Genomic DNA, 20,248 nt, shown 5'->3' with positions numbered 1-20,248 from the left:
TTAATCGCTTGTCTCTAAAGTTGGTACTCTTTGGGGAAACCAGGTTTAATTCCCTTTTGCTTTTTTGGGGTTTTGGAAATTTTCCCGTCTTTGTTTTGTGGGAGAGAAATCCCCGCAAAAGTGCCATAAACCATCAGGGCCACGTAGTTTTCTTCAAACTGTTGTATGTAGATATAGCGATCTCCATTCCTCTGTGCCATGTCTAGCAGCCTTCCTCTTGGAGGGGTGGCAGCTGGTTGACCTCCCTCTCCACCTGCTTTTTTTTTTGTAGACTGCCCTCTGGAAAGGTTAGTCTTGTGTACCTGTCCAGGGAGCAATGGGTTCGTGTTGGTTGGTCTTTTTCCGGTTGGCTAGTCAAGATCCTGCAGTTACGTAATGGGGTCTTCATTTTTTTTTCGTCTGAACGATTTGGAGTCACTCGGCATTTGGGTTTGGGCCCGGTGAACCCTTTATTCTTATCCCCATGAATTTACCGAAAGGGGTTTGATTCCTTTTAGCCTTGTGAAGATGGTGGGGATGTCTGTAGTTTGAAAAAAAATTCTGGTAATACTTCATGCCCTACCTGCTATCAAGATTTATCACATAGGTTGTTGGCTGTGAATGTGACGGAAGTATTCAACATTTTTTCTCACCCACACGAGAAAAAAATCTGATAAAATATTGTGCTGTGCCCTCGGACCCCTTGTGGTTGCAGGATTTTCTATATTGAGGGCTCTTCCCCAAACAACCCCTCAATCGCACACTTTAATATGAAAACCCTTTCTGGTTGAAGTGAGGGTGGCTGGGATGCGAAAAAACCTTCTGACGAAGTTCTGCAACTGGAACACGATTATTGTATTTCACTGAATTTAGTGTTATCCCTGAGAGCATAACTTTATCGTTGAGTTGGTTTTCACCGGCATGTCCGTAAAGAATTCGGAAAACACAAGTAGCACTGCCAAAAAACTGCACTTTTGGAACTATTAGAACTATCGATGAACACAGACAACAGGTCGTCAAAATTTGGTGTTAGATGGCTGCTCATGCATGTGTATAGTTGTAAACCAAATATTAAAAAAAATATAATAGAATTTGGGATATATTCAGAATACCTTTGCATGACCGATCACGACGAAAAGGATGACAAATGGATTCTACTCGCCCTCTACTACCCATACAAGAACATTTACCACAGAATGCTTAAAACGCCACCCCCTGTATTTTTGTAATCGATAGCAACTTGGGGCTACCGCTATCAATCCCCATAATGGAAGATGGTTCTCCCTGTATGTATGGCAAGGTAGTGGAGCACACCCTGTCGGTCTGTCCCACTCTCTATCATACCATACACATGTTATCCAGGATGGAGGTTGGGGGCAGAAGTCCCACATGGTTTGGGGGTTTCATTTTGCAATATATTGATAAATTGTTAATTCAAAATTTTACCACGGGTAAAATATGAAATTACTCATGCCCTCTCCTACTATCGGGGCCAGGATTGTGGGTCTTGTGGGATATCTTCAGAATATCTATATAGTTGGGTAGTAGAGTGAGAGGAATTCGTAGATGCCAAAATATCGTCGCGATCGCTTATGCAAAGACCACTCTAATCAAATCAATTTAATCAAATAGAATATACCACACATTTAAGGAATGGACTTGGCTCCATGGGCAGAGCTTTCATGAGAAAAGATTCATGGTTACCTATTGCATGAGACTGGTTGTCATTATTGACTTTTCTTTGAAAGCTTACTTGTGCAAGCATATAGCAATCCCATTCAGAAAAAACAATTTTTGGCTTCATTGTCCAGATTTGTCAAATTTGCATGTGACATCAATATTAATGCCAAGAACTATAAAGTTTCCTGAAGTCACTGTTACCGAGAACGACGCACAAGGATAGAGGGAAATGGACACCGTGCATAAGAAAGATTAATAAACGGTAACATATTTACCGTGAAATGAAAATATCCATTGCATGTCACTGCTCACTGTCCAATATACCCTCACACAGCCAGTTCTTAATGTCACGTTTTCTGTAATTTGGCATGTTGTTAATAAACGTGGTGGGGTACAGGGGAGGAAATGTTAGGTTTGGAATTTTCGGTTTGCATGATAGCCTGATTTTGGGACCTCGTCTCTGGAGGGTGGATAGCTCTCAGTAACATGCCACTGCATTGGTGTATGATGTAATGAAGAATTAACCTGTTTTTTCTGATATCTATAGACATTACTGGTTTATTGCTACATCACAGGGTACTGAAATAGCAGGTATTATTGGACAGCCCTGCTTGGAGTGCCTCCCCAGAACCCTTATTAATTACGAATATCACTAGGTTTTTTCATACCTTCAACTTGTGCCCCTTTCAGAAGTTCTGTGCTGCCTACTGAGGACTTGCCTTAGAACGTTTGTAATGCGAGACCAGGTCAAATTCAGGTAACTCTAGGTCAGTTTTGCTCCCACTGGCCATGTGGCCGTGGGGATATTCCCTTCTGAAAATTTGCAAACCATGCACTTAGTGTTTTGACGTATGCATAACGGTGTCTCGATCACCAATTCGATTGTTTAATGCAATTAAAGTACTTGGTTGTAACACTTTTTTTCTCCATAACATGAGGCTCTCATCTATCACTACATTTTGAAATGGATAAAAAGTGGTTCTGTACTTGTCTGTTATCATCGAAAGTACCGGTCTAATCTTTTTCAGTCGATCAGAATCTGTGTGCTGTTGTCTACAAAGTGAAGGTTATGCAGTAACAAAACAAAATAAAACGCCTGTACGACATGTGGCCGAAAGTGGTGGTGTGTATCAAAGGATATTTCGACCAGTATAAGGGCAGCTCATTTTTCTTTACATATGGAGTAAGAAGCATCAGAGCCAGGAAAAGATAAAACTCCGTGGGCTGTGCATAATGGAATTGGTCTTGGTAAATGATTGAGTTCTATTTTAGGTCTTTTTTGGTGAACCCTCGTCAAGCAGTACCATTTCCTTCCTCGCTTCCACAAGGGCTCAGAGTACGTATGCCAATGGTATCCTGCTCGCTGGTATCCTTCTTTTCTTAGCAGGTTGTGCCTCTGCTCTCAGTCAAGAAAAGGCATACCTCGCCTGTGTTTCCTTGATCTGTAACAGTCCTATTCCAAAAGACTAATCGCAACTGCAAATTACAGACAAGACATTCCATACAAGTCTCCAACCAAAATTGACGGTATACTCGCTCTTGAACTGTGGAACTGGATTCGTTAATGTTTGGCACAACATAAATTTTCGGGACCATACTTTCTGACTTCACTAAAATGTAGAAAAACGATGCAATTACTCAAAGGTTCTGCAAGCATCAATAGACACGTGCATCAGCGTATTTGCACTTAAACTTTTGTTTAGTCAAGGTTTATCAGTGAAAGCAATAACCAACAAAATTTAATTATAGTATTGAGACACAGATGCAGACGTCATAACTGAACTCGGAAAGTACTTACCAAGGTTGTAGACTGAAAATATAGAGAAGAGACTTTAAGGTTTTGTGTATAAAAGATATCCTAGAATGAAGTTACATAGCATCACATTTGTGTAAATCATACCAACAACACTGAAATATTAACCTGTAAAAGCCATTCATCTTAGCAATGTAAAGATGAATCATTGAGGTATGAACAGACTATAACTATAACTTAGAAATGACTTGCCAAAGGACAAAACTTCAGTAGTGAAGGAACTTATCTTTGTGGTGTATGCTTTTTCTGTTGTGAAAAGCACAATATCTTCCCCACTTTGATAACAGGCTACTTGTGCACCTAGGATCCATGAGCTTTTACTTCCTTTTAATAAATTTTTCTCTCGCGTGCGTTGACACCTGCGAAATAACGGTCTGCAAAGTTTCGAAGTATATGAGGAAGCTCGGAATAATGCATTTCTCCTTAGAATTTCTTTCAGAGAGGACATGCTTGTTACTAAACGTACGAAGGATGAGAAATTATATAGGATTTTGTTCTACCTGCTGTCCGTAAAGTACAGATACGGACTTGATAGAGTGCATAGCACAATTACATAATTCTGCATGATCATTACCCAACGGCATTCCATCCTACTTTCTCAGGGCCCCCTTAATTTCTACCACCACTCTTGAAAGGTCTACATAACACTTTTGGGCTGCCGACCACCTAAATTCGGCGTAATTATCAGTAGGTGATCCGTTTATCCCGGCGTTAAACGGTAATACGTCGACTGCAGAGTGTTCCTCTATCCCAGATTCGACTATACGCATCCTGTTTGCCTGTCGCTTACCCCGGCAACGTAAGATGAGAGCGGTGTCTTATACTAATTCATTCTTTTCTACTGTTCATGGTTTTGCTGGGTAAAGGTACAAGACGTTCTCACAGAGGGAGAGTGAAGGGTTGGTAGGAGGGCTAGTCATGGGCAGGGGAGAGGAGGTCGGACAGGGTTTGGAGGGAGGGGGGGAGTGAATCTTCTGTGAGTGATACTTCCTCTCCGCATTCCTGCTTCTGAGTAGGCATCGCTTCTTGGCCAAGCAATTTGTTGTTGACTGGAATGTTCTGTGACCAGCAGTCTACCAAGTCCTCTTGTTTTCGATATTTTGATTGATCATAGCTGGTTCGTTGTGTTTTTGGGTATCTTGGTGAATTGGTTTGTGGAAAAATTTCACGAAGGGTGTGAATTTTTTTTTGTAGTTGCCAATCTGTAATTGGAATGTAGTTGCAAACTCTATTACTGTTATTGTTCAAACACTCATCATGCCTTGTTGTGTGGGAGGGACAGCACCCCTCCCCCCAGCATATCCATTTATTAGTGACGTTGCCGGAGAGTTATCTGGGGGGAGGGCTGGCAAGGCCCACCTCCCCCAACCTGCCCAATTACCCCAGGGTGGCTAGGGGGCAGGAGTTGGTACGGAGCCAGGTTGTCCACACGCCGGTGGGCCATATCTCCGTACCTCTGGGGCCTTCTCCTACTCCGAGATCCCCGGCAGTTTAGCCTGTGACCATAAGGTGCCCAGTTACCCATGGGTGGCCACGAGGAGGCACTGCAAAAGCTTTATGCAGAGCTGCTCCTTTTATCGCACTACCTAGTGGTGGCAGCTGCAAGCGAGAAGGCATGCAAGCACTTAACACTATCTAAGCTACCACACCATTGCTTCACATCACCTTGTGCATGAAGCACCCACCCATGCATGTTCATTTTTAAGCAGCAGATGAAGCAGTCATTTCTTGTGGTATTTTCACGGCACACAAACGACTTTTGCAGACAGTAGACATATGTGACAGATTATTCTCCCAGTGTTTCCCAGCTGGTTGGGAGTTTTTGCACATCATACCTGATGTATTGTGCACATTTGTCCTGGGTATTAACTTCTCTCATCAGTCTTGCATTTTCCAGCTGCTAGTAGTTTTCCAGTGGCAAGGGATCTTATGACACTGTCCCCGGAGGGGTTAAAGTTGTACTTCTTCCCTCTGGCATTTGCAAGGTAGGGTATCGCGAGTAGAACAACGAAGGGAAGTACAAGAAAACGCACGAATATGCCGAAGGCCTTTTCGCTTTTATTGCTTCGTCAGGGCATACGACATGAATTCCACACGTGTGTTCTTTAACAACGAAGGTAGGGTATGTATCTTCCTCAAGCTTGAAGGACAAGAATTTGAGATTGTAATATTGTACGCTGAAATCGTATCCAGATACTGTTCCCCTCGTCGGTTATCCACTCTTCCATTCTGACTTCTACCACCTCGCTCCATCCGCGCACAGTTCTGCATTCCTCTTCAGAAGTAATGATGTAGCTATACAGGGTTACATTTTCTGTCTGACTTCCCCGACGCGACGTCTGTTCGGTGAGTACTAGTGTAAAAAAAAAATCCTGTAAACTTTTTGATGGCGGGGGGAGGACATACGATAGTGCGACGGTGAGTTTGAAGAATGTTAGCAAAATATTCTTCTTTTCTGTGGAGGTATTTTGCGGGATTGGTGGTCGCAACTAGTGATGTTAAAACCAGCCCCTTACCGACGGGTCGGAACAATGTTGAAACCTAACTTGACGGGAAATAGAAGCGGGCAACTCTCGTCATGACGGGAGCGCGCGCTCGTCGCGCACGGGCCGTCTCATCACGCACGCGAAGTTTCAGCGCGCTCCTAGGGTTTGGTTGCGAGTAACCGCAACGAAAGTTTTTGTATCAAGAAACATGAAAAAAGTTTGTAGACTCACTGTACTTTTTCATATGTCCTATGAACGATTTTATTGCTTCATACTATAAAGTCCAATTTACGTGTATATCACAAATTTTAGGGTGTAAAGTCAATGGTTTGTCTGTGCGTGAGATCGAAACATAGCGTAAAACTTCCATTTTTTTTTTGTCAATTTCATATACAAATGCATAAATAGTCTTTTGTAGTATATATATATACATTATTTAAACAAAAAATAATATCAAAGTTTGTCATTTTCAAATTATCTTCAGGCATGAAAGCCTGAAAGCACGGTGTTTTCATTTTCAATAAATAAATACATAGTTCTATGTAGATAATTTACTATATTACACTATGTACAGCCCAATCCACATGCTTCAGGCATGAAACGCCTGAAAACATGGTTTTGGGCATAGTGAGGTGCCGCAGCAACTGCACATCCCCCTGGTCTCCCCCCTGGCCGGTGGTTCCTCCAGCAGAGCACATCCCGACGCCACCGACGATGCGCCGGGGGTCAACGGGGCAAGTGTCCCTGCTGGGGAACCTCCTCCGTGGCGAGCCTGAGGAAGGAGCCACGGGGACCGCCTGTAAGTAGATGCAAGAAAAAAAAGACTGGAAAGACAAAAAGGGACATGTAAAAACATTGAAAATAACCTTTCTAATCAGAATAAAAAAAAAACCAAAAGGTCAGATGCTTACCTTGCTGCAGCAATCCCGAACGAGTTCCTTTCGGAACTCAAACTGTGTAAGTTTTCCCGCCGAGGGCCCGGTGGATAGCCAGCGCGTTGGTCGTGGTATACCCAAAACAGGTAAAAGAAAATCTTGTACCATTTGACGGTCCCCTCGTCGTTGGATATGACTGCGCCAGTGATCCGAGAGGTCGACGCCCTTCATGCCGTTTGTAGGCAACGACAACTTCAGGCTTCGACTTCTCCCCCCCTCGGCGGTTGGGAGGCAGGGTAACGACCTTGCGGGTTTGTGGGCGGTAGAAAGCTTTCGAACAGGACGCTTGTCCACCCATGAAGGCAGATCATTCCGTTCTTGCTGGAAAGGAAGTCGATTTGTTCCCGACTGCTTGCAGGTCCGAGGGCATGCCACGCCGGTTCAGACGTACTGTCCAACAGCGTGGTCTTCCGGGCCTGCAGGTAATGGAAGAGTGGGGAGGTGTACCAGTTGTCGGTGTATAACTGGTACCCCTTGTCGAATAGATCTGCCTTCTCCAGCAGGTCGGTGACGGCCTTCATGCTGGATGGAAATACGCCGCGGGTCCTGCCCCATGTAGATCTGGGAAAGGCCGCCATATACCCTGCTTGTGAACCTTCAGCCCTCTCCGAGCCCTCTTGCTCGGATTGTACTGGAGGGCGTAGTGACGCCCCTTGAAGGCCCACAAGCTCTCGTCGGGCGGTCACGGTCTTGTTGGGACGAAGGCGGATCGATACGTCGTTTCCAAGACGTCAACACAGGGCGCAGCTTCCAAAGCCTGTCCTCCGCGGGATGCTCCCCCTTTGTTATCAGCGAAGTGGAAACGCGGAGGTCAGAGCAAACGTAGCGGTCCTGGTCATCCGTCTTGGGGGAACACCGATGAGGACATCAACGGGGCGTCGACCACCATTCCCTTGGTCCCTCTTCGACTGAAGGCCCATCAGGAAACGTAAGCCGACATAGGAGCGGACTTCCCGCACCGCTGTGTCCTCCCACCCCTTCATATTGGGATGAAGGGGGCACGGGTTCTGTCGAACATACCCGTGGTTGGAAGAAAAAATACATTGTAAAATCAGGGGGGGTTTCAAAAAGACGTAGAAAATTACGATTTTCAAGTCAGAATATACAGATATATTGTTTTTACTTACCGATTCGTCTCGTCCCACGATGGTCTGAAAACAACTCGGGAAAACACTGGTGAATATTTCTAATGGGGTCGACGAGTCTTCAAAAGGGGTGCTTCACACCCGGTGTCCCCTCGAAGCAGTGACGCCTGACGAAATTCTCCCTCTTCTCCCAACAAAAAGAGGGAGTTCCCGGAGCATTACGCTCCCAATGTCGTCGGACGTACTCTGCGAGGGGCTCGTCGGAGTCCAAAGAGGTATCCACCAGCGGGACATACTCGAAATCTTCCTCTGAGTCGTCGTCCACACCCGACTCTTCTGTATCGAACTCGGATCCCTCCCAATCAGAGTCGTCACCGTCAAATCGAGTGGAGATTTCAAACTTCTGTAAAAAAATAGGTAAACGTGTTCTCTGGAAATAGTCTTGGTATGCAGAAACAAAGTAAAAAAAAAAAAAAAAACTTTACCAGAGATTGCTAGTCCTAGCCAATTTAAGACGTGTATAATCCTCTTCGTCTGTGGAATACAGAAACAGAAAGGATCTGGGGCATTCCGCAAGCGTTGGATTCCCGACGTCGATGGTTGGGGGTCATCAACGTCGCTGAACGAGAGATCCCGAACAGCAGGGGAAATCCTTGGCTTGCGGCCGCGGCGCTAGAGAGAGTTGTCTTGACATTGTCAAAGGCAAATTCTTCCATCCAAGTGATTACCTTCCCCTCTGGGTCGCCTTTTATTGCGATTTTTCAGAGGCATTAGCCAATCAGATTCGCCCATGTCAAGTCACGTGAGAAAGTCACGTGAGGTTGGGGAAGGTAACTATGGCTGAACTACTCTACTGGCAATCATTGTCCCCAAAAGATCTATAAAATCACGTACACACACGCACATGCAGAAACGTACACACGCACATGCACATGCAGAAACGTACACACACACACACACACACGCACATGTAGAAACGTACGCACGTACACACACACACACACACATGCAGAAACGTACACACGTACACACACACACACGCACATGCAGAAACGTACACACACACACACACACGCACACGCACATGCAGAAACGTACACACACGCACACGCACATGCAGAAACGTACACACACACACACACATGCAGAAACGTACACACGCACACACACACACACGCACATGCAGAAACGTACACACGTACACACATACACACACATTCTCTCTCTCTTGGCATGAAATGCCTGAAAGCACGGTGTTTTTCCATTTTCAATAAATAAATACATAAACTATATACATATTACTCTATTTACACTATGTACATGATTGGCTGCCCAATCAACCGGCTTCAGGCATGAAAGGCCTGAAAGCAAGGTGTTGGACAAAGCGAGGTGCCGCTGCACATCACCCTGGTCTCCCTCCTGCGCCGGTGGTTCCTCCAGCAGAGCACACACCGACGCCACCGACGATGCGGTGTGTCAGCTGCCATGTGTGCCTGCTGGGGAACTTCCGGAGGGAGCCACGGGGACTGCCTGTAAAAATGCAAGAAAAAAAGACATTGTAAAAGATTCTCAAAAAAGGACATGTAAAACATTGAAAATAACATTTCTATATCAGAATAAAGAAAAAACAAAAGGTCAGATGCTTTACCTTGCTGCAGCAATCCTCGAACGAGTTCCTTGTGGAACTCGTACTGTTAGTTTTCCGCTGAGGGCCCGGTGGATAGCCAGCGCGTTGGTCGTAGTCATATCCAATAGAAGAAAATTTTCTAGTACCATTTACCTCTTTTTTGTTGATGGATATGACTGCGCTAGCTGATCCGCGAGGGCGACGCCCTTTATGCCGTTATAATCAACGACAACTTCAGGCAAAGATATTATACGAAAGATAGGTAAGACCGTATGAAATTAATAGAAATCGGTGTTCGCACTTTGTTGCCAGATGTCACCAGAATAACGCCATCTATTGGCATAGTCCAATAGTACATGTGACGTCATTAGAGTAGCCATGACGTCATGAGTTCTTCTGCCAGACCTATATCCGTAATCAAATGATACATGAGACGCCATTATAGCAGCAATGATATTACGTGTTCGATTTTGATTTCTATTTTTCACAAGCTTCATAGATAAAACTGTATGATTTTTTTTTTTTTTTTCCTCAATAATTTTTTTCCTCAATAATTGAACTTTATATGTAATATTAGTTTTGATAATATTCCCAAACCATGGTATCACTATTCTTAGTGTATTAATAACTCGGTGAATAGAGAGAGAGAGAGAAACCTGGCTACAAAAAAATATTATTTTATATATTACCAGTGTAATACCTTATTTAATGAGAATATAAATATCCTAAAACAGTATTGTATAAAATGCCTGTGCATCAGTTTGGATAGTAAGTCAATGGTATGGATTGCTTTTATTATAATAAAAATGCTGTACCTATGATTGACATATAAACATGACATGCATATGCCATAAAAACACATGCAAAATCAGTTACAAATATATATAAACAAATAATTTAGAATCATGCAAGGACAAGACAAAAAACAATGATAAAACAAATAATGAAGAGCATGCTGTCCAATAATGTACATTAGAAAAAAAAATGTTCAGAAAATAAAACCATGCAGAAACAAGGTATATACATAAAAACGAACACAGACATTGTTATATTTCACGTAAACATGAAACAGAAAACACAAACAAAAAAAAAACAAAATAATGCTATTTTAAAAATGGAAACAAAGGAAAAGGAAACAAAGAAACAAAACAGATCAAAAGGTAATTCATCACTAGCATGTTTTTTTAAGTTTTCCGTTTTTCTTTGTAGGTAAATGACTGCTGTCTATGCTCTCTTTTTCGTAAGTTTCTGTTAAATATTTTAATGTGATGCTGAATTCTCATGGTGAGGAAAATATTTATGAATTTGTCTTGTACTCCACTATAAAGATTAAAACCAAATTGAATTTTGTTTAATATTGCTAAATTATATTTTTATTTATCTTTTGTCAAAAATTAATGATTATATGTATGTTTTTTTCGGAATGTTACTGTATCAATAATTTCAAGTTTAGGAAAAGTTAAATATTTATATTCATCAAGAGCTTTGGCATTGAAAAATATCAGTGTTATCTGAATTATCTTTAGGAGATTGAATTATCTGCTGTCTGCAATTGTCACAATTATGGCTTTTTATTACTTTATGGCATATGTATCCAGCAATATATGCAGCAGCATTTTCAGTTAAATCGGGATACGGCATGGGTGACATTTCAAATGTGGAAGTAGTTGCGGCATCATAAGGATCAAATGAAGAAAAATATGTTGCTACATTAGTAGAATGTGATGGTAAATGAAGGGTTTGCAAATGTTCTAGGCTACTTGAGATACTAGCCTCTTCCTCTGCAGAATCTCTCAATTATATAATCAAGAGAATAACTTGAAATACTGACTTCTTTTATGAATGTCTTCTTCAAATTGGAAAGATTAATATGTGATAACATTGGTGTTGTATCTTCTACACAATTTCCATTGGATGACTGTTGAATTAAATGATTGGCTGTTATGTTCTTTACAGCAGAAATAAAAGATTGTGTCGGGGGAATCATTATTCCCAAAAACATTTCTAACACAACCAAAAAAAAAAAAAAAAAAAAATTCTAAACGGTCTTGATTTAATTTCCTGGTTAAAAGATGATCTATTTTAAATTTGATTTGTATATCTTTCCACAATTTTCAAGACTGAATATTCAATAACCAGCCAGCAACACTTGGAATTCTTTGTCTGCAACCTTCAATAGTCCACTGCTTTATCCACTCATATCGGTTAATTGTTGAAAATCTATATCGTTTGATATTGCAAATTTTGATTTCCTATAGTATTTTCTCCTGTGAACTGTTGAAAATGTCATAGTTCATCCATTTTATAAATAAATTTTGCCGTTGCAGCTGCTTCAGTTGGCAGAACTCCAAGAGTGGCATGGGTGTGAATAGCAACAGTTCTGCTAAATATTTGATTTGCATATTGTACACGCATTTTCTGAAAACTATTAAGATGAATATGAATATCGCTCACCTTTGGTGCAAGTCATACCCATATTTCTATCTATTTCATAAAATTCCTTTGTATTGCTAGCTGATTTTCTCATATCAACCTTGAAATCACATTTAAGCAAATTATTGCGTATACTCTCCAGCAAATGAGGGGCATCATAAAAGAAACTTTTTCTTCATTTTCTATTAAATATGGGTTGTCAACTGTTGTTATTCCCATCTTTTTGAATGCGCTAACATTTGAAGGATCTTGGTCACAAAGTTGGGATATAGACCGGTTTCCTTTTAATTTTTTAATACAATCAATTACCATCATTTTGATGGTATCTGTTGGAACAGACTTTTCAAACAGAAAATATCCCAAAGTCTGCTTCCATTTTGAACAGTCCTTTTGCCATAAACACCATAGCAAATTGAGCTGGTCTGCTAGATTGACCATACTTTCCCAAATTTTCACATCCATGAATTTTGTCTGTCATTGTACAGTAATGGATCCCTGATCTTATGGAAATTGCATCAAAAACAATGCTACATAATTTTTCTGATGTCGACTTGCATTGAGTCTTTTTCTCAAGTAATTTAAATATAGATTCATTCCAGCCAACACTAAATATAACATTTTCGAGCCATAGTCGAAGCATCCTGGGGGTTGGGAGGGCAAAATTTTTAGAAAGGAATCTATATGCCCTAAGGCTTTTGAAATATAACCCTAGACTGAAACATCTCATAGTTGGTGAATATCTCCTCCCCCTTGCTCTTTGCTCCAGAAAGTTTCATTTGTGCTTTGCAGATATGAATGGCAACATCATAAATAAATAAAATGTGTAAATATAGTATTTCGCACCAATGTATGGTAAGAACTAGAAAATGTTTTTAACTTTTTAAAATTAATGTCTCACTATTAATACCATTTCCATATTGGGTGGACACAGTGCCTGTTTTGGCTTGGAGTTTAAGGCCTTTTATCAGCCCTTTAATTAAGGGGTGTTAGGGCCGAGTCTCTTAGATACCTATTGTAAAGTTTTAAGTAATACTTGGGGATTTGGTAACAAAAAAATAGATACAAATATTTGACTCATTAATCACAAATAAATGTAAACACATGAATGTACTGTAATTATATTTAATTAATTATATTTTTATTTATCTTTTGTCAAAAATTAATGATTATATGTATTGACTATGTGGCATTGCAGGATCGACATGTCCCCTTCATCAAAGAGGTCTTCTGCTTCTGGGGAGGACATTGTGGTGCTGTTAGAACCTTTCTTCCCGTGGTTCTTCTGCACTTGTTTTATTTTGGGGAACTCCTGTTTGTCGGAGATCTCCGGTTTCGGCTGGGGGGCAGCTTCCTTCCTCTTAGGAGGTCGGGAGGCCTTTTCGTTTGTTCTTCCCTCAGTCATCGGTGCCTGGGGGCGGGAACAAAGTCTGGTCGCTTCTTAGCAACCTCTTGCCGCTTGAGGGCCGCCTCTTTCCTGACAGAGCAAGCCAGGCTCCAGGCATGATGCCTCTTGGCACAGTTAGGCTGTTGTGTCCTTTTCCTCTTTGTGGGCGTTAATGCACACCTCGGTGTTGTGTGCCTTGCTACAGACAGCGCATTTAGGCTTGGTTATGCAGCTAGCCTGGTGGTGTCCATACTTCTGGCACTTGAAACACCGCAGTGGATCAGGCACGTACATTCGAAGGTTGTAGGTACCCCAGTTACCCAGATCAAGGGTAGAGGTTGGGGTACCTTTCATGGTCGCCAGGACTTGCCTGGTTGGAGTCTTCCCCTTTGACAATCGGGAAGCCTCCACTACCTGTGGGTGTGATGCGATCACCACATCATACGAGACTGAGAAGCCAAGTAGCACCATCTTGACCCTCTTTTCCTCGGGATTCAGTTGCGAGCTCTTTCCACCCATCTTTTAGCTCCTTTGTTTCCTGCAGGAAACAAAGGGTGGCTTGATCTTTGGGCATGATCATGCCCTGATCTCGCGTAACACGGATTGACAACCGGATTTTGCGTTGGCTCTCCAATGCCCTGACCCATTTGGTAGGCATTGTCGAAGCCTTCGGGTTTAACAGGTACCTTGAACTGCGGGAAACGCCTTGGTGGTCCAGACTCTCCCTCAGAGTCGGTCTCCGGCCTCGGCCTTTTCGGTCCGCCCTTTCGGTTTTGGGGCTTGCTCGTGGGCGCACCAGCTGTTTCGGCTGGTGCTCCTGATTCGGTCAGTGGGGTCGTCTGATGGGTGCTCAAGAGACCTTCCTGGCCGGGGTGCTGGCCTGGAGGTGCCAGCACGAGATTCCATCTGTTGGACAATCTGGTGGACAGACATATTCTTACATGGTTTTTCTGTCTTGTCCACCATCTTGGCAGCAGGCATGAGTGTCATCCTGTGCTCGGGGTTTTCTTTTGCCGCCCGGAGGCACGTATGGCTTCAGGGTGGCTGCTGTGGTCTGGGCCTTGCACGGGTCGTCAACATTAGGATCTGTCTGTGGGGTTTTTTTGTTTGATTTTCCATGTAATTGGACAGTGCTTCATCCACTCACGCCCCCACCCACCACGGAGTCCAACAAGGGGAGTGTTAGAGCCAGTGTCTAACAGCAACAGGGGTGATGAGTGGATATATGCAGCCAATTAGCCGTTGCAGCGGTGCTCACGGACCAGTGAGTACCAACGTCAGCATGACTGCTTGACCCTAGCCTCCCGAGGGAGACCAGCCGATTGACCTGACCGGGCCTGGATCAGGCCGCCTGTCTTGCCGGAATAGGACCAAAGAGGCGTGTTGCTAGCTGCAGGGCGTACTCGTGCACGGCATCGGCATCGCTCAACCTCCAGGACTCCCGTCTCCCAGCGCACAAGGCTGCCACGCACGGCAAACACGTGGGTAGGTGTGAACCTCTGGGAGTAGACCAGAGGGGATGCCCTTCCACCTACAGGATATCATTGTTGGGAACACTTTTGCTCCTCTCTCAGTAAGGAAGGGAGCTCTTTCACTTTTTGCAGGTAGTTCCTCTCCATCCATCAGATGACCTGTACCCTTTTTCAAAGTGAATCCCTCTTTTCTTTGAAACACCTAAAGGTTGTTTCACCTCACTGGAACAGGTACAGGACCCCTCTTCTCTCACTTAGTTCCGTCATCCCTCTGAAACAGCCAACCAGAGACTATTTCATCATAGTGAGGGAGAGAAGCTAACTTTTATCCAGGTACTTCCTATCACAGGACGGGAAGTTAGTGTTCTGTCTAGCAGCAGCCATTAACAGAACCGTCCGATAACGCGTAAGAGCCGAGGCCGAAATTGCATGGGACCGGGCGCGGTACATCTCTTTAATCCGCCCATGCAAAAGCCTCACGACCGAGAGGTCATGGTGACTCTCTTGGCATTATCCGGCTTGGCGCCACCCGCTGCGCCCCGTCGACCGCCTTTGCCGGTACGGTCCTCCCCTTCTCTCTGAATCGTCCAAGTAAGGACCGATTCACCGCAGGGAGAGAGGAGTCTTTCTTCAGCTGCTCGATGTTCACTGACACGTGAGCGAGTCGGCATTAGTCGACACAGGCCGGGCTCCACTCATGGCATAGCCCGGGCGAAGCTAAGCTTCGCATATAGGACTTATCCTTATCCTTTAGCGCGTCGCCTTGTACATGTATCTGTTCGAATTGAACTCCTATTGTTGAATATGATTTTAGTCCTTTTCTTGTTTATCCTAAATCTGACTGACTTTCTCTATTCAGATCGTTTACTAGTTACTGCATTTCATTTGCAGATTCGCTGAAGAGAACAATATCGTCTGCAAATCTTAGATTTAGGTATTCGTCTCCTATTTTGATTAGCTTTCCGTTCCATTCTAGCTTAATTTCTCCTCAAGGGAAGCCGTTTACAGCTTGCCTTGAAGATGTCGCCCATCTTTTTTAATTGGTATTTAATAAGTTTCCGTGTGGAACTTCATGGCTGCTATCCCACCTTTGTGTACACACACACACACACACACATACACACACACACACACATACACACACACACACACACATACACACACACACACACATTGTGTATAATGTGTGTATAATGTGTATATAAAAGGCAAGCTGTTTAGTTTTGGTGAGATGGTATCGACCTGTCTAACAGTTTTAATTGGTATTTTATCGGTTTTCGTGTGGAGCTTAATGGTTGCTGTCTCATCTTCGTATATATATCTTCCAATATTTTACAATATACCTCCTACTCCGTCTTCGATTAGCTTCTAGCACTGCCGGTATTTGTACAGTCAAATTCCTTTTCGTAAGCGAAGAATGCCATGCATAGGGGTTTCTTGTATTCATTTATTCTTATTTGGGTGTGTGGATGAGGTCTTTTATTGAGAATCCACTACAGAAGCCTGCCTGCTCTCTGACAGTCTGGATTCTAACCAGCCTAGAGATGCGAGTTTTGATGACTTTTGTGAACACTTTGTAAGTAACTGAAAGTAGGCTTGTGGGTCGGTATCTTTTTTTTAATAGATCCTTTCTATCCCCTTATGTATCAAAATAATTGTTGCACTTTTCCAGGCTTTCGGAGTTTTTCCGTTGAAGGCATTTGTTAAAAAGATTGGTTAGTTTCACGGTTACAATTTCTGCATCTATTATAAGGTCTATACTAATTTTGTCTTCACCTGGTGTTTTCCCTCTTGCCATGCCTTTTGAGTGCTTTTTTTTAATTTCCTCTGATGGTAGGTATATCTCAGTGACTGCATTCGCTTCTATCCATGGCTGTTCATTTGAGTTGTCTTTCGCTACTCTTGACTTAATTCATATGTTACTTTTCCGCTTGGCTTCTTTATTGCTTACATTTGATTTCTCCCATTTAGTTCTTTTCATGCAGGTACCTGAGATCACTTACTTAAAATATTGGATTTCAGTACATCTTTTTTTATTTATAGTAAATTTTTTTTTTTTTTGTTCGGCTAATTCTATTGTTCCTGTTTTGACGGCCGCATTTTTGCAAAAACTGTTAGTTTCTACCGAGAGCTTGCTGGATCTTTTTTACCGCCTACTTCAAGTGCAACTTCCTTTGACCAAAATAACAATGTTGAGATCTTCGTCGCTAAAAAGTGAATATATGTTTTGGATGTTAAATTGTTGCTCTGGTCATCAAGTTGGCTGCAGTGTTCCTTTTCCTTGTAAGGTAATTTAATTTGGCCTGATCATTCTGTGGGTGCTGCTAACATGTACTTTATTAATATTTTCCACATTTCTTTCTACTATATCGCGCTTATTTTCAATTAAGCCAATTTCGTGTTTGATGTCAGATGGCGACGTCAATGTCCACTTCTGCCCTAGTCTTTTTTCAAAGAATATTTTCATACTCAGTGATCGAGCCTCCATAAAATCAACTTTTGTCCCCTCACACCTATTGCCTATTCCTTGATTCCCCACTACGGTTCCTCTGTCTTTTTACCCATTTTGGCATTAACGTCTTCCATAATTATTGAAATGGGTGTTTGCTTTCTCGCCGGGTGAGTGAGTGACCCTCATCATTGCTCCAGCCTGCAGTCAGTGATGAAGTGATGAAGAAAGATTAGACATGAACAAAACTAATAGGTACAACTAAAAAAGTTTTATTGTACTGAAGCCAGACTTTCGCTTATATTCTAGATTTTTTTTTTAAGCACTGGTTATGGCGGCGATCAGGATCGCTCTGGAGCAAAGGTTCTTTCGCTTCCGGGGAATGAAGCCTGTTGCTCTGTTTATGCAGTCATGGTTTTTTTTATTGAGAGATAGATAGCCGATTAGCCCCCATACCACTGGATTAGGTGTATCTGTGTGGTTATAGTCGGATGCCACTGATAAGCCCTTCCAACAGGGTTGGCCCTCCCTAGTGTAGGCTTATGAGCAGCAACGCACAAGCCTGCTCACTACATGAGGGTATACCCCCGTGAGCATGAGTATCCGAAGTAATTTTATTTTATTTTATTAGATCCTTTTAAAGGCTTGTTTTAGCTGTAGCCATGCCGCAGTCTAGAAGTAACTTTCAATGTCAGGCACTATCGGTCATTGTGTTTAATGTTAAATGTTCCTAGTTTTCATTTCAGTTTCACGCTTTCTCAAGACAGTCTGCAATGGTGTACAAGGTCTGCTACATATGTTTTGCATTCATTTTCCAAATAAATGAGCCATTGTTTAAGTGAGGTTTCAGGATACCTTGGACGTGTGTGTGTGCTCATTTTGCTCACGTACTGAAAAGGGTCCTTCTTTGCAGTTGTGTGCACTCCTCGGAACAGCCCTAGCCAAGCCCAGTGCTCCGGAAATAAAAGATGAAGAGGTATGTGATACTTTTTTGCAAGTGGTGGTAGTTGAAGTATACCGTTTCATTACACTTGATTCTCCCTTTTAGAAATTGACAGACATGGCTTTTATCTTAACTGGCAGATGATGGACCATGGCAAAGACGACGATGGATGTTCTTGTATGCAAAGCCATGATGTAGATACGGAAGAGATGTTTAGAAGTATTCACATGAATGATCACTACAATGAATATGCAGAGGGAATAACTCTTAATGAATTCAAACAATTGGTGGTGGTGGAGACGGCAGAGATGCTTAAGAAAAGTGCTCAAAGCGATCAAGAAATGGAAGCTAGGTTAGTATTAAAGCAGATGCTTTGGTATCGTCATCGGCAAATTTTTCTCGGATGCAGTGCTGCCGTGAATTGTGGTTAAATGGAACGTAGCTGCTGCAAAATTATTAAGATTGATTATTCATAATGTCTGCATGCTTCCCAACGGTTCATCTTGACTACTATTTGAGCTAATTAGTTCTGTTTACCAGTGTCGGCAGTTTTTACCCAATTAATTTTTTTTTATGAAACTACCATTTACAGGCTGTCCTTGCTCTCTTATCCTATGAGCAAAATCTTAGTAGTGTTGTACATTACAGAATGCTCTGCGGGGGTGACTGTATGCCTAGATTCGCGAGATCCAAGAAAACATGCAACAGACTCTTGTTGGAAGGCTGGCCCCTTGCTTCGTACCAACCCACGTGCATTATGACCGCCTTGCAGAGATTGTCTACCTGCTGCCGTGACATGTTGAAATAGCTAAATTATGTCGATGGGTTATCTCTGTATATAATAAAATGGAGTACCATTTCAATTTAATTTTATTCGCCTGCTGCAGAATAAAATGGGATTATTATCAACGAAGTTTGTTTCAAATAGGTATAGCAAAACATTACATTGTACGAGTGACCAATGTATATAAAATTTAACAGATGGAAAGGCTTAATGTATTATACAAAATTCAAGATTACTCGCTTTTTTCTATTAAAAAATGCAATGTTGCACAACGTAGCTGCCGTTTTTTTAATGTATATGTATAATCTATATAATAATTTCCCCTAGAGTACTTTGATCTTCCTTTCATATTCCATTTTAATGTGTAAATGGAAGTGTGGGTAAATAAATTGTATAACTTTTCTTTTGTAGTTTCACTGGATCGTGAAAACAAAATCTAAATGAAAGATTTTAAACTTAAAGGAAGCCTTTAATTCTTGACATTTCTACAATATGCGAATTAAAGAAAATTTGCTACTGTACATTTGTAGCACTTGTGCATAAAATTGCATATAGTTCAACAGTATGCAGTAAAGTAATTGGTTTCATTTTTCCTCAAACAATAAGTTCCTATAAAAGGATCCCCCACCTAATCCCATGTCCGTTGTCGTGTGGGGGTATAGGAGCAAGGAATTGGTAATCGATGATTTACATTATATTATACAGGCAGAAATATACAGTTCTAGTAAATGGAACAGATTTGCAGAATTTAACTGACGTAATGGTTAAAAAGTAAGACCTTACGGCCCCAGCCGGACGAACGGGCAGTGCACGTTGGGCAGACTGTAAGCAAATAGTTCCAAACCAATGTTTTAGATGTGGTTGGCGGGCACCAATGTATGCCTCTGCCCGACGTTTACTGGACAACCACTACAGGCACTACCTCACTACAGCTGTTCCCATCCCCCCAATCCCATGCTCGTTGTCGTGGGGGGAGGGGGAGGTAGGATATGGAGACGGAGGCCCAATGTGAGGAATCATCCCTGCCTTAGACCTCAGCCCTCGCTTCGAATAAGTTTGCATGGTCTTCTCCCATTTTTCCTTCTCTTCATCCCCTTCTGTCCAATTATCCTAATTAACTCATTTTTACCACTTTTGCCACAGTACAGTATATTACTCTTCGACTTGATGTCTAGCAC

At 42.3% G+C, this 20,248-nt stretch overlaps 2 protein-coding genes across 2 annotated transcripts in view; both read left to right on the top strand.

Moving 5' to 3' along the window:
* The window catches only part of LOC119598928 (zinc finger protein 91-like), a 40,255-nt gene that overhangs the window by 5,899 nt on the left and 14,108 nt on the right, over positions 1 to 20,248 (top strand).
* On the top strand, positions 5,556 to 19,149 carry LOC119599168. The gene is made up of 7 exons (XM_037948922.1): positions 5,556 to 5,589; positions 5,666 to 5,818; positions 6,271 to 6,285; positions 6,600 to 6,757; positions 18,257 to 18,319; positions 18,427 to 18,638; positions 18,935 to 19,149. Exons 1-7 carry the CDS (start codon positions 5,556 to 5,558, stop codon positions 19,092 to 19,094), a joined length of 795 nt encoding a protein of 264 aa, XP_037804850.1. The 3' UTR covers positions 19,095 to 19,149.

The sequence above is a fragment of the Penaeus monodon genome, chromosome 42, assembly GCF_015228065.2.
Source record: "Penaeus monodon isolate SGIC_2016 chromosome 42, NSTDA_Pmon_1, whole genome shotgun sequence".
Taxonomy (NCBI): domain Eukaryota; kingdom Metazoa; phylum Arthropoda; class Malacostraca; order Decapoda; family Penaeidae; genus Penaeus; species Penaeus monodon.
This window is presented reverse-complemented; position numbering and strand designations above follow the sequence as displayed.